The following is a 13,146-nucleotide window of genomic DNA, read 5'->3' as shown; positions in this document are numbered from 1 at the left end:
TAGAGAGTTTCACTCAAATAATGAAAGTATGTGCTAGTTTTAAGAGGATGCTGGAAAAAGAATCTGGGGATAAAAAACATAAGATAAAGGTGTGCTTATGTCCATTGTTCTGCTGGAAGATCAGAGAAGTGGCCCTGTGTGCTTCCCAGGAATGACAGCACTATCAAGGTGGATGGAATACCCAAATATGATAGATGAGCAACTGAATCATCATACCCAGAACGCTGAGAATAGAAATTCTCTTGAGAATGGGGTCAGCCTGGAATAGAAAGAAACACCATGTACTAACAAGATGGGGTAGAGCATGAGTAATCATGATAGCTGGGAGAAAAATTAGTGTATCTGCCAAAATAAAACACAAGTGTACAGCATCTTCTACAGACATTAGAGCAAGCTACATCTTAGTAAAGAGAAACAAAACATGGAAACATACCTTCAAACTACAGGCTACTAATCAGGCTTTTGGGAATCAGGCAAAATGTCAGAGGCTTTTGTAGTACTCATTGAGGGTAGAGCCCGAAGTGTTTAAACATTCCTGAACTGTGTGGTTACAATCACAAGATCTCAGTTTACCTTAAATTAGATCATATACTTATTTGAGAACAAGAATTTGATTGCATCTGACTGTCTCATATAATAGCCAGGCAAATAGCAAGGCTGAGTTTGCTGTACAGATTGCTGAGAGGGTTGAAATGGTGCAAACAGCACAGAGAATATTTTGCATTCCGTTCTTGAATGTTGAAAATATTCCCACAGACAAGTTCACTGCAGTTGAGTACAATGCTTGAAGTCATGTTCAGTAACAGACTAAAGGAGTAACAGGCTAAACCAGGAAAAAACAAACAAACAAACCCCAAAGATAAGAGTCCTATAATTGCAGCCCTGATCTGCATTTGTATTTAGATTGTTTCTTCATGGTAATTCTTGCACTGGAAGCAAGTAAAATGTTTAGAGAGAGAATTCCTGATTCTTACACCAAACCAAAGGGAAAGTTCCCCATCTGGAGTATATTGAAATTGTTTGTATCTTTCTTATCATCTGGATGTATGTGTAATGAAGTGTGTATCAACAACAACAATAAAGTGACACAGTTCCAGACTAAGAGGTACTGGAAAAAAAGAGGGATGTAAGTCAACGTGTCCCCTGTATCTGCCTTTAATTACACCAAAAATTCTTCATCATTGAGACATCTAATTTAAAAAGCTACAAAACTCTGGTTTGTTTGTCATTAAAGCATTGTTTTGTGATTCTCTCTCTGTACTTTGCAATGCTATTGCCACTTTTATATGAAGATTTCAACAGATTTTGTTAAAGTTTGTACCATCTCATTCCCCCAGAATGGAATATTTACCCCCAGGCATAAAATCAATCTCTAACCTAGACTAATGTAACAGAAATCTCTACATAGGACAAAACACTAGAAATCTGGAAGCAAAGGCAATAACTTGATAGTTACTATGGCCTAGTTTGGACAAGGACAATGAAATTAAGTGACTTTTTAAAGATCTGCCATCAAACTGCTGTCAGGATTGGTCTGCAATTGAGCTAATATTCTACTCTTTCTTCTTTATATCAGTCACCCTCATCAGAGCCAAAGATAAAATACCGTTTTCTAAAGTCTAAATAAAGCCCTCTTCAAAGCATACTTTTCTTGTGCTTACTAAGAGAAACTAGGTGATGTCTACTTACGCATTTGGTTTATTTATATCCAGTCAACTACTAATTTACATTAAAAAAGAAATGGAAAAAATATTGTGTTTGTTTAGCTTCAAAGCTGTAGCTTCATTGGGAATTACAGATGAACTCTGCAATGGCTGAGAAATTATGTTGCAGAATGGGATAGAATCTGAAACTGTTAAGAAGTGAGCATTTTGCCATGCATATGTATAGCACAATATGATTTGATGTCAGGATTCCAGTCAATTCTATGTGGATATTCAATAAACCAGCTGCAGCACTGACCTCTCACCAGTCTTGTAGACTCTCTACCAAACCCCTCAACAGCTGAACTGTGAGAACTCTTGGCAAGCTGTATAACACATGAAGCTTCATTTCCTCCAGATCTGTGCTTTGTGTCTACAGCCTCCGCTGTCTGAGACGGTATTAAAGCTGAAGCACTTTTTGCAGATGATACCTTTCTAATATCCCTCTCCCAAACAGGGTGGGTTAGTTTGGTGTTTGTTTTTTGTTGATTTTTTTGTTTGTTTGTTTATTTTTTATATTTTTTTTACAGAATTAGGGAGGTTTCAGTTCATACTGAAATCTTCCCTACAGTGCGGGTAAAAAAATCTGACCATCTGTTATCATACAGCCTGTAGAAGCATTGAATCCTTCCTGTTAAATATACTACTAATTTTATAAAATCTGGTTGAAATGGATCAATGGGTTCAAATCTATTTAGGAAATCAAGTTGAAAATGGGATAATGGACAAAACAGAATCCCAGAGTGGCTTGTGTTGGAAGGGACCTTAAAGCTCATCCAGTTCCAACCCCTGCCATGGGCAGGGACACCTCACACCAGACCAGGTTGCTCCAAGCCCCTGTGTCCAACCTGGCCTTGAACACTGCCAGGGATGGGGCAGCCACAGCTTCTCTGGGCACCCTGTGCCTGGAACGTTATTCAACTTGCTCTGGAAAGACAGACCAAATGTGAAATGTTTTGTCATGCAATGAGGAAAAGATGCTGACCTGAATTTTTCAAGGGCCTTGCAAAACCAAAAGCAGACAAACACAAACACCAAACACAACCCTCCCTAGGATGCAGAATGAAGTGAAAACACTTTACAGTTAAAAATGGAAGCACTCGTTCCAAGGGCTCAATGTTTTCACCACAAAGTATCCCTCAATCAGACCTTTACAAGTCGCTGTGACAGGACTGACAACGCTACCTGTTGTGTTGTCCGATGCTCGGCCCATAGCGGTTTAACAGCAAAGCTCCACCACCAAGAACGCAAGGTCTGGGATTGCCGCTCCTCCTGAGGGGCTTCCCCTCACCACAGTAGCGGGTCCCCGGTAACCGGGCGGCTGCGCCCCCTCCTGTCCCGTCTGGCCTCAGCCCCGCCTTCCGCCCCAATGGCGGCTCCGCTATGTTTCCGGCGTCTGGCCCCGTCTCCTGGATACGGGCGCGAGGTGGCGACCATTCGAGCGGTGTGCGGGGGGGAGGCAGGACAAACCCATGCGGCGCCTGGTTCTGTGTTCTCGCTAGAATAAAACCAAACCCCTCAGTAACCCCTAGACTCACTCTGACTGTTGTCCCGCTGCTCCTCCAGTTCTCTGTATTTTGTGGTGTCCGCGGAGCAGTTTCCCATCGGAACACCTCCTCCCTCCCCTTGTGTCATAGAATGCTCCAGCCGTGAGGCGGTTTCGGTTGATGGCGGCGGCAGAGGTAGTGGTGCTGCTGTGTGCTCCATCCGCTGCCCCACAGGTACGGCTGTCGCTTCCTATCCGCCACCCGTCACCTCCCATGCTGCGGGAGGCTAACACCCGGTAGAGAGCAGAGCGATTCCCCCGCCCGTCCCTCACTTCGTCTTCCCTCTCTCGCACTAGTCCCGCACCTGCGGCCGTGTCATGAAGTCGTTAAATGGTTGGAAGGGAGCTTGGATTGGACTGGAAAGTCCAGTTCCGACTCCCTACTTCCAGTCCCGATTCCCTACTTCCAGTCCCGGGGGCTGCAGAGTAACTTTGGCTACGGGAGGTCTCAGCTCCTCCATGTGCTGCTCAGTGGTTTTGGCCATTCCCTCACGAGGAGATGGCGCCCAGACCGCATGCAGTTACCTCAGCAGCTGCTGTCCGTTGCTTTGGGTGCTTCTGTGAAGTTTCCGAGCTCCTCTCGAGGTGGTTCTTTGCGCTTCTTGTGTCGCTTTGTTTGATCTCGTCATACTTTATGTCAAAACTAATGAATTCTGGCTGTTGAAAGTCGGTCTTGCATGTCATGCTGCATTAGTTTGTGTATTGAGATTTAGGGCTGTAAGATAAGGTGCTTTTCCCCTTGGCCTCTTGCAGACTATCTAACCTGCATGTGAAAGCATTGCCAGTTATGAGGTAGCAGTGATTTCCCTTTCCATGGCTGCTCTATCCCAGTGTGGGTTTGTGTGTTATTGGTCTTGCTTTTGTCAGATAACCAGGTATTTCTGTACTTGTTACCGAGCCTGGCATGTATTTGTATGGTTTGGCTCATGAGGGGATGGTTATGTTTTTCGTATGTCAAAAATGAGGTATCGTTCGTACATCTAATGTGTCTATATGCTTCAGTCTGGTGACAGGGTGCACATATCAGGTTTGAAGTATTCTTGGGAAAGAAGAGGTGCAAGGCAGGGGATGTGGACAAGTAAATTTGGGGGGTGGGCCATTTCTTTCGTTGGATGCATTTCTATGGCATTGATGTTCTGGAAGCTCTGTATATTAGGGGAGGACATTGAGAGGATTTTTTTCTTTGGTTGGTTGTGGGTTTTTTTTTAAGGTGTCCAGAAAAAGAACATAAGGAATCGCATGAATCAGAAAAGAGAGGCAGGGAAACTGACATCTTGATCTGTGCTTAGGCTTTATCTTTGTGCTTTATTTTGGGGTGTCTGGTACACTGATTGTTGTATAATCACCTTGTTCTCATAGATAACTTTAGGAAAAAAAGCCTTCCTGTCTTATACTGTCTGTATCCAGCTGTTTGCTTAGTGCTGGATAAACTAATTTACAGTATTAATCTGAAAGCTTTTGAATTGCAGTGATGGGATTCTGTCTTCTTTTGAGAAGAAAACTTCTGTCTTGGGCAACTATCTTTGATAAAGGAAATCCTAGAGTCATGAGGCTGCTATGGCTGTTGTGAATTCTGGATCACCTGGGTTGTACTTGGCACCTGATGATGTTCTGGCAAGGAACATTATTTTAGTGACAGACATTTTGACTGAAAACTTGGTGGTTCCCTGGTCTTCATTTTGTCACTCTGGGAGTTCTGTGTCTCATGAAAGAGTTAAAGTGAAATTGAGTTTGTGATTTGTGATTAGACATCTGTAGCTGTTCTACTTAAGCCTTTCCTTTCTATCTTTACTCGTAATTCCTGTTGTTGTAGTTCTTCAATATGCTGCTTTCCTGTAGTTTTAGGATAACTGCATTGAGAACTGGTCTTGTTGAAGAGAAAGCCATTTTATAAACAAAATGGAGTAAGTCATGCAGAGATGAGAAAGAACAACTCCTTGGCTTGGAGCTAATTAAATTGGTAGTTGGAAGAACTAGGCAAGAATGTGAAACTGTCCTGGAGCTGGAAGAACTTACTACAAGGTGATAACTGAAGAGTAGGTATCAATAAATCCTGTTTCTGAATGTGCTGGTATTGTGATTTTCGGTGTCTTCACTTTTAACCTGGTGGAATAGCTGAGGAGCAGGATAGAAAGCAGAACTCTTCATGTATTATAGATGTTTCACTGTTTTGCTATCAGTTCTCCGCTTGCTCCAAGATTCTTAGAGAAAATAGTTATGGAACAAAAGAATTAACCAGACTCTTATGAGAAGCATTTAACTATTTAAATATAGAAGTGTCACCTGCTAGGTTTACAACAAATGGCAAATATTTCATTTATTTAGGTATGTAAATTAAAAGCATTCTTAAGACAAAAATGGTAGTTAGGAACATTAATATTCACAAAGCCCTGTGGTTTTCAGTTGCATTGATTAAACTGATATTTGGCAGATTTAAATTACGTTGTGAAAAGTCGCAGGGTCACATTGCCATTTTTGCCCCATGGCACTTCAGGCAAATCTTGTTTTGCAATTGAGAACTGAGAGGGTAAATATTATACACCAATGACTATTAAGTTAGAATGATTTCCCCTTCTCCTTCTTTGTTTAAAAGTTTATTTGTTTATAAGACTAATACCATGTTTCCAATCCATTGCCTATATAGCATTTTTAAATATGGAGAACTTTGTTCTGTATGAGGAGATTGGAAGAGGAAATAAGACAGTTGTCTATAAAGGAAGAAGAAAAGGAACGATTAATTTTGTTGCCATTCTTTGCACTGATAAATGCAAAAGAGCTGAAATAACAAACTGGGTAAGTAGTGTTTGCTTTTTGTAAGTTTCCCCCCCTCTACCCCCCTGCTAAATCTGGGACAAGAAACAGCTTACAACACCCTGTAGCACAGATAATATAAGAGAAAAATACCATGTATTTCTTTACATGAAGTTTATCACCATTTAGGTCAGCTTTTTAAGATGTAAAAATCTTGTATTTTAACAAGAGTCATAATTTAAGGTATGTATTTCTTCATCTATTTTTACTGCTGCTTAAATCATATGCATAAACCCATGTTTACAGGCTTACTGTTTCTATGATGTGTCAGAGAACTTTTAAAAACAGTTACTTACATGTACTAGTTTGCTTTATTTTGCTATTAGTTGTGTAAATTCAGTGGTAGTAATACCTTCCATTAAATAATCAATCTCTTAATTACCAAGAAGAAATTAGTTTTGATGAAACAATAGTAAATTCTGTTTTGTGAGATCTTGGCAACATTTTAAACATACAAGTTCTGGAAAAGAAACTGTAACTGATACAGTTAGACATTTAAATATTCTATTTTTCCAGTAGATAAATTTTGTTTCTGCATTGGGTTGACCATGGCTGAACACCAGGTGCCCATCAAAGCCAATCTATCACACCCACACTCCTCCTCAGCTGTACAGGGGAGAGAAAATACAGCAAAAGGCTTGTGGATCAAGATAAGGACAGGGAGAGATCACTCACCAATTCATCTAATTCACCAACATTCATCCAATTACTGTGATGGGCAAAACAGACTCAGCTGGAGGAAATTAGATTATTGCCTATCAAATGAGAGTAGGATAATGAGAAACAAAACCAAATCTTAACCCACCTTCTCCTCACTTACTTCTCTCTTCTTCTCAGACTTCACTCCTGACTTCTCTGCCTCCTCCTCCTAAGTGGCACAGAGGGATAGGGAATGGGGGTTGCAGTCAGTTTCTCATACGTTGTCTCAGCTGCTCCTTCTTCCTCACATTCTTCCCCTGCTCTGGCATGTGGTCCTTAGAAAGCTCTTGGGGATAGCTTACAACTCTGAAAAGTTACATAGGCCTCTGTAGAGATTAGGCCATGTAGTTTTAATAGAAATACAGATTTCTAGAAACCTTTGATTGCTCTTGCCTAAAAAGATTAAGAAAGATGAGAAAAATGTCTTTCTGCTTCCTCATACTGTACTCACCATGTTGTCTCACACTTGTGTTCTCACTGAAAAAGAAACTAGGAATGCAAACTTAACTCCAAATGCTGATTTTCAGTTTGTTATTGCTTAAATGGTACAGGAAGGTTAAGCAGTGCTTATAATTTTGGGTTGGGGAATTTTTTTTTTCTTATTCTCCAGTTATGTGTGTTAAAAACTTGGTTCTAGGTTCGTCTGACTCATAAAATCAGACACAGGAATATAGTGACGTTTCATGAATGGTATGAAACAAGCAACCATCTCTGGCTGGTAGTGGAATTATGCACAGGTAAGATAAGCTCAGAAGATAAAAATTTATAGAGTAAGTATTTGTGAGAGACTTCTCATAACAGTTTCTTCACAACAAATATTTAGATCCTTGAAAAAACTTAGTAATTATCTGATTATAAACTTGAGAATCCTGTTTATGGACAAAAGTCTGTTTGCTTTTGGAAATATTTTTAGAAATTAATTGAAATAATGTTTCTCCTCTGCTTCGTTGTATATGTATGTTAACTGTTAACTGATGTGACATCATGTTGGTTTTAAATACCTGAGGCTACTCAGGCGAGCTTAAAACCAAATTGTGAATAGTTGGAGCATAGTTAAGTAAAAATTACTTGAAGTTTTCTAAGCACTGGTAGCTTTGGTGTTTTCATTTTATAGCATACAATAAAGACAGCAAGGAGCAAATCAAGTAATAATGTACAAAGGGCAATTCTGAAGCTAATAGTAAATTTTTAGAAGAGAGAAAGGAAGAAAGAAAGAAAAGAAGAGAAAAGAAGAGAAAAGAAGAGAAAAGAAGAGAAAAGAAGAGAAAAGAAGAGAAAAGAAGAGAAAAGAAGAGAAAAGAAGAGAAAAGAAGAGAAAAGAAGAGAAAAGAAGAGAAAAGAAGAGAAAAGAAGAGAAAAGAAATTCTTGCTGTTCAGTAGTATGCTAAGATGTTAATCTCGAGCTCTGGGAGCCCAAAACTGCCTTAAGTGATTCATTGAACTTTCAGATGTTCTCATCAATCCATTAAAGAAATCTGGTAAAGCTTTCTCTGCTTGTGATAACTGCATGTTTTAAACTCCAGATAGCGTGCTTTATTCCACATGGAAAGAAAAGAAGGCCAACTGTGCAAGTGATGAATGCTCAGATTTTGGTATCTGGAGTTTGTTTCATAGCCAAAGTCCATATTGCACACAGCCTTTATTTCTATCCAGAATTCTATTTCAAAAGCTACTGAAGAGAAGCAACAAGTTCTGGAAAAAACCCAGGTCATTCTTTCAGTGATTAAAAGTGAACACATATTATTAGACAAGCAGCCTTTTATTTGCTACAGCTTGAACAATTATAATGTATTTTTTTTACCTTGCAGTATTGCAGTTTGCTGCAAGGGGTGTGTCTTAAAGCTAAATTGCTTACAAATAGAATAAGACATAGATTTCTTATTTTAAGATATTAAGATAATACTTATTTTGTAGAGCCTTGAAAACTTTTTGACATACAGAAGATCTCTTCCACTTGTCTCTAGGTGACAAAGTGAGTTTCTGTTATCAGATACAGGGTACTTCTGTGTTGCAGGTTTCACTATTCCTTTTTTTCTTTTCTTTGGCTATTTGGTCATGTTATGGAATTCTACATGTTGTTCTCTAGATTACATTATAAAATCCAGTAGATAAACATGATGGAAAATCCTTTACTATAGCTAGGTAATACAGGCTTGATCTTTAAAGAATGATTTACAAAAAAGCATAAGCAAGGCTTAGAAATAAAATGTTAACATTCAGCAGTGTAGAATAATTGGAAGATTATTGTGATGAGAGACTTTACTCTTGGTGTTCTCTGAAAGAAGTTACTGAGCAAAGGGAAAAAAGGTCAGGAAAATCCATTAAAATAGAGATTTGAAATAAAAGATTTAGTATCTTTTTCTATTATGAGCTTTCCTAATCCCTATTTTCATTCAGGGGCATAAATTTGTATCTCTAAGTAATAGATAAACCAGTGGACCCATAATCCACAAAATACAAACTGTAGTCTTGCAGGAACAGGTTTGCTGCAGGAGTAACAAAGGACCAAATGAGGTTGAGGAAAGGGATTTTGGGGAAGTTAGGGAATATGCAGTTTGCAATAGGAGTCTGGGACAGGAGGAAGGAGAAAGGGTGTTTTAGCAATGAGTTTGTGGGAAATGAGATTAGAAGTTCAAGTTCTATGATGAGTTAATACATGAATGGCTCCAATGGGATGAGTGTGATGACATACCTGGAATGGGAAGAAGTAGGTAATGGGGGGAGAGAAGAGATTTTTGCAAGGGCAGAGAAACAGTAGCAGTCAGTGGGGAAAAGCATAGAGAGTGTATGCAAAGCCCAGGGAAGGACACAGGTGATCTAGGATATGTATGAGGGCTGTTGGAAGACTTTCCAGGTGTAATCTGATCAGAAGCAGAGAAAGGGTTGGTTGGACTCACTGGAGAAGGAGGGTGGTGATTTTGGAGGGACACAGAAAGGTCTCATGTTAGGATGGTCTGAGCCTAGACAGATATATGTATGACTTGTTAGGGGAGGAAGCTGGGATTTGTGTGAGAAACATGGAAAGTGGAATTTTAGTCCTTGGTAGTTTTGTTTTAAATTATTTTAAAGAGGAAGGGATGAAAATGAAAGAACTGGGGCCCATGAGTCAAGAAAAGGACTCTACAGGGATACCATGTGAAGAACAAACACTATCTTCTATTTACTACCTCTTAATGTATTTACCATATTGTCTCACACTTGTGTTCTCATTGAAAAAGGAAGTAGAAATGCAAGTTGGACTCCAGCTTCTGATTTCCAGTTTGTTACTGGTTTAGTGATGCAGGAAGGTTAAACAGTGCTCACAGTTTTGGGTTGGGCAACTTCCTTTTTTTTCTTCTGTATCTTTAGAAATAGGTGAGTTGGGCAGGGTCTCTGAGGAAAGTTATCTTTTCTCAACATGCATGTAAATAGAAACTATTGAAGAACAAAGAAAATAATTTATCTATTGGATGTTGTTGGCCTCTGGTTCTCAGACTGTAACCCAGCTTTGCTACTTCTGTTGTCTGTGAATTCTGTGGACTATTGCCTGTCATTAGCTTTAGCACTTGTTCACAGAAATTGATAGTTGCTCTTGGTATTATTCTTTTAACTCAGAGTGCAGGAATTTGGTGAAGGAATTGGAGTAAACCCATTGGGTGCTATTACATTGTGACCTGGCACAGTTCCTTGGTTTCTTCTTTCCCTAATGTCTCCTTTGTAAAATAAATCAATATGAAAGTAATTTTGAAGTCATGCACTCAATTTATTGTAGCCAAAATTAAGATTTGTGTTTTGTCACAATATTGGAAATGGATTTTTTTCTGTATATCTTAGATTTTGTAACTATTGGATAATCTCAAATATTTTTAGTATTTGCAGATACTAATTTTTACCCGACTTCATTTGAAGAAGCTTGCATAATGTCCTTGGGAATGATTTGTATGGCATCTTGTTTATATGCTTTTGCTGAATATGTGTAAATGTATTTCAGGTGGTTCTCTAGAATCTGTTATTGCTCAAGATGAACATCTACCTGAAGATGTAGTGAGAGAATTTGGTGTTGATTTGATTAATGGTTTATACCATATTCATAAGCTCGGAATTATCTTTTGTGACCTGACACCAGGAAAGGTAAGAAGCATTATTTATTGGGGAAACTGCATGTTACGTTGTATGCCATGAGCTTTTAATCCATTATTTCTGTTTTACTGTTTGGAGGAAGCTTACCTCAGGTTGGAGGGCAGTTGAGCTTTATAATATATATGAAGACAGTGAGAGACAAGATAGCTTGGAAATTCTATGATCTTATTGATTTCTTGCCCTGTTGTGTATTTGATACAATGTGATAGGTTCTTTTTTATTTGCTGTACTGGTTTGAATAATGAAAGATTTCAGTTCTCTGTCCTTGGACATATAACTTTGTAATTATACCTCTTCTGTCATGCTGCAGAACATTTTGAAGTCACAGAAAATGATAATGAAGAAGTTAACTAAACTTTATTTGTTTATAAGCTTTTCTATTGTTTCCAAATGCCATTGAAGTTGTCTTATCTTGCATAAAAATACAGATCTTCATGTGGCTTCTGATTTTGTGTGTGTGTGTGTAATTTATGTATAGTTTTGTCAAAGTCCATATTTGTTTTTTATTTATGTAGTCACCAGAATATAACTATAACCACAGATTCCTGCTTAATGGTAACTGATTTTGATCTTGATCTGTAAGTGATCCGAGTTGCCTTTCTCTGAATTTTCTGTAATACCTTGCACAATTATACTCAGTTTCTGACCTTTCTGGACCCAAAGCAGTAAAAGATGTATGAATAAAGCATAATGGAGGTGACTCTGTGTTCTTCCAAAGAATAATGTTGCTGTGAAGTAGTCTTTTACGCACTAAATACAGAGTGCTTCCCCTCCCTGATTGAATGGGCTATTTCTTCAAACAACATTTTTGAGATTATGAAGTGTTTAATGATGAGAATAAGCAGTGACTGCATAGAGAGAACTCTTGTCATCTTTGGACAAAATACTTGGAATATTCTGCTAAATAAAATTAAAAGATTAGCTTACTTTTTTTCTCCTCAAATGAAGCGGTGTTTCTTTTTACTACACTTTTGTGTTCCCATCCACTGTTTTCCTATGTGCTCTACTTTTACTTTCTTTTCTACAGGAAGTACCATCATTTTTCACTGAGGTTTAATAATGAGTAAACAGAAGTGTACATTAAGGGTCCTATTGTAAGAGTCTAATTTTTTGATTACAAGAAAAAACAGTATTGATGTTGACTTAAAACTTTTCAGTGTTTTCAGTTATAATCATTCATCTCTGTGTACCTAAATAGTTTGAGGTTGTGATGTATTTATTTTTTTAATAAAGTATTGTATGCTTTGTGTTGGAAATTTCAGCAGTCATCAGTTTTAATATATGATACTCGTATGTTGGATCTTATTTATTCTTCTAGATTCTGCTAGAAGGGCCTGGCACTTTGAAATTCAGTAACTTTTGCTTGGCTAAAATGGATGGTGAAAACTTGGAAGAATATCTTGCTTCAGTTGTATCTGAAGAGGGTGAAGGAGATGTCAGTGAAACCACACCACAAAAATGCCTGAAAAATAGATTTCGAGGTGCGATATTTTTACTAGCCAAAGTTAACAAAAATTAACCAAAGGGACAGAATGAAAGTTGGAAAAAGCTTTTTGTCTGAAGTCATTTGGAGAGAAGACCTTGAAATAAAGTAGATATTTGTTGTTCTTTTGGGGCTGACTAAATTTCTAGAGAAACTGAAGAATTGATTTTGTCTCATCACTTCTAAAGTTTGTTGTGTTTACCTGTCTTTGCAATGGAAAACATAGTCTGTACATTTTCTGTAAAAAGGCTTAACATATCCTGGATGGGGTTTTTTTAGTTTTTTAAGTAAACTCAAACCCAAACTTTAGCTCTTAAGGAAGATTGTTCAGAGAGATCATAACTGACAAAGGGTGCAACTCCTGCAAGTGAGTAGAAAGAACCTGTGTTTAGCAGCATATGTTAATAATTTCAAGTTTCACAGTCGGTTTAACTGGACATGGAAAAAATATACTTCTCTCTGTCACAGAAATTAACATATTAACAATTCCTGACTTGTTCTGCTTTTTGTAAATAGACTTAAGGTTATTTTTTGGATTGAAACTCATATGTAGGTGATCCCAGACTGCAGTCTACCTGTATAACAAACTTTGAACATAACATGATTTCTTTTTTTCTTTAGTTTTCCTTTTTGTAGTTTGGCATCAAATCCCTACCATTTGCAGTAGGCTGCAAATACATTGTTCTTTTTGTCTGAGAGCAAGACAAATTCAGAAACTTGGTTTTAACCTTCTAATCTTTATTAGTTGTCATCTCAGAGCATCTCACAGAGCTCTGTTTCCAAGA

General features: G+C 38.2%; 2 protein-coding genes across 2 annotated transcripts in view; one reads left to right on the top strand and one right to left on the bottom strand.

Moving 5' to 3' along the window:
• The window catches only part of TRAK1 (trafficking kinesin protein 1), a 123,174-nt gene extending 120,167 nt beyond the window's left edge, over positions 1–3,007 (bottom strand). The window contains exon 1 of the mRNA XM_034063808.1: positions 2,889–3,007. The gene's annotated coding sequence lies outside the window, so the exon portion shown is untranslated. The remainder of the gene's footprint in view (positions 1–2,888) is intronic.
• A 384-nt stretch (positions 3,008–3,391) lies between these two features.
• ULK4 (unc-51 like kinase 4) overlaps positions 3,392–13,146 on the top strand; it is a 118,241-nt gene continuing 108,486 nt past the window's right edge. Inside the window, exons 1-6 of the mRNA XM_034060710.1 lie at positions 3,392–3,424; positions 5,089–5,285; positions 5,894–6,042; positions 7,397–7,496; positions 10,730–10,869; positions 12,197–12,359. Coding sequence (XP_033916601.1) covers positions 5,905–6,042; positions 7,397–7,496; positions 10,730–10,869; positions 12,197–12,359 — 541 coding nt within the window. The 5' untranslated portion in view covers positions 3,392–3,424; positions 5,089–5,285; positions 5,894–5,904. The remainder of the gene's footprint in view (positions 3,425–5,088; positions 5,286–5,893; positions 6,043–7,396; positions 7,497–10,729; positions 10,870–12,196; positions 12,360–13,146) is intronic.

The sequence above is a fragment of the Melopsittacus undulatus genome, chromosome 1 (genome assembly GCF_012275295.1).
Source record: "Melopsittacus undulatus isolate bMelUnd1 chromosome 1, bMelUnd1.mat.Z, whole genome shotgun sequence".
Lineage (NCBI taxonomy): Eukaryota > Metazoa > Chordata > Aves > Psittaciformes > Psittaculidae > Melopsittacus > Melopsittacus undulatus.
Note: the sequence above shows the minus strand (reverse complement) of the source record. Positions and strands in the feature narration are given on the sequence as shown.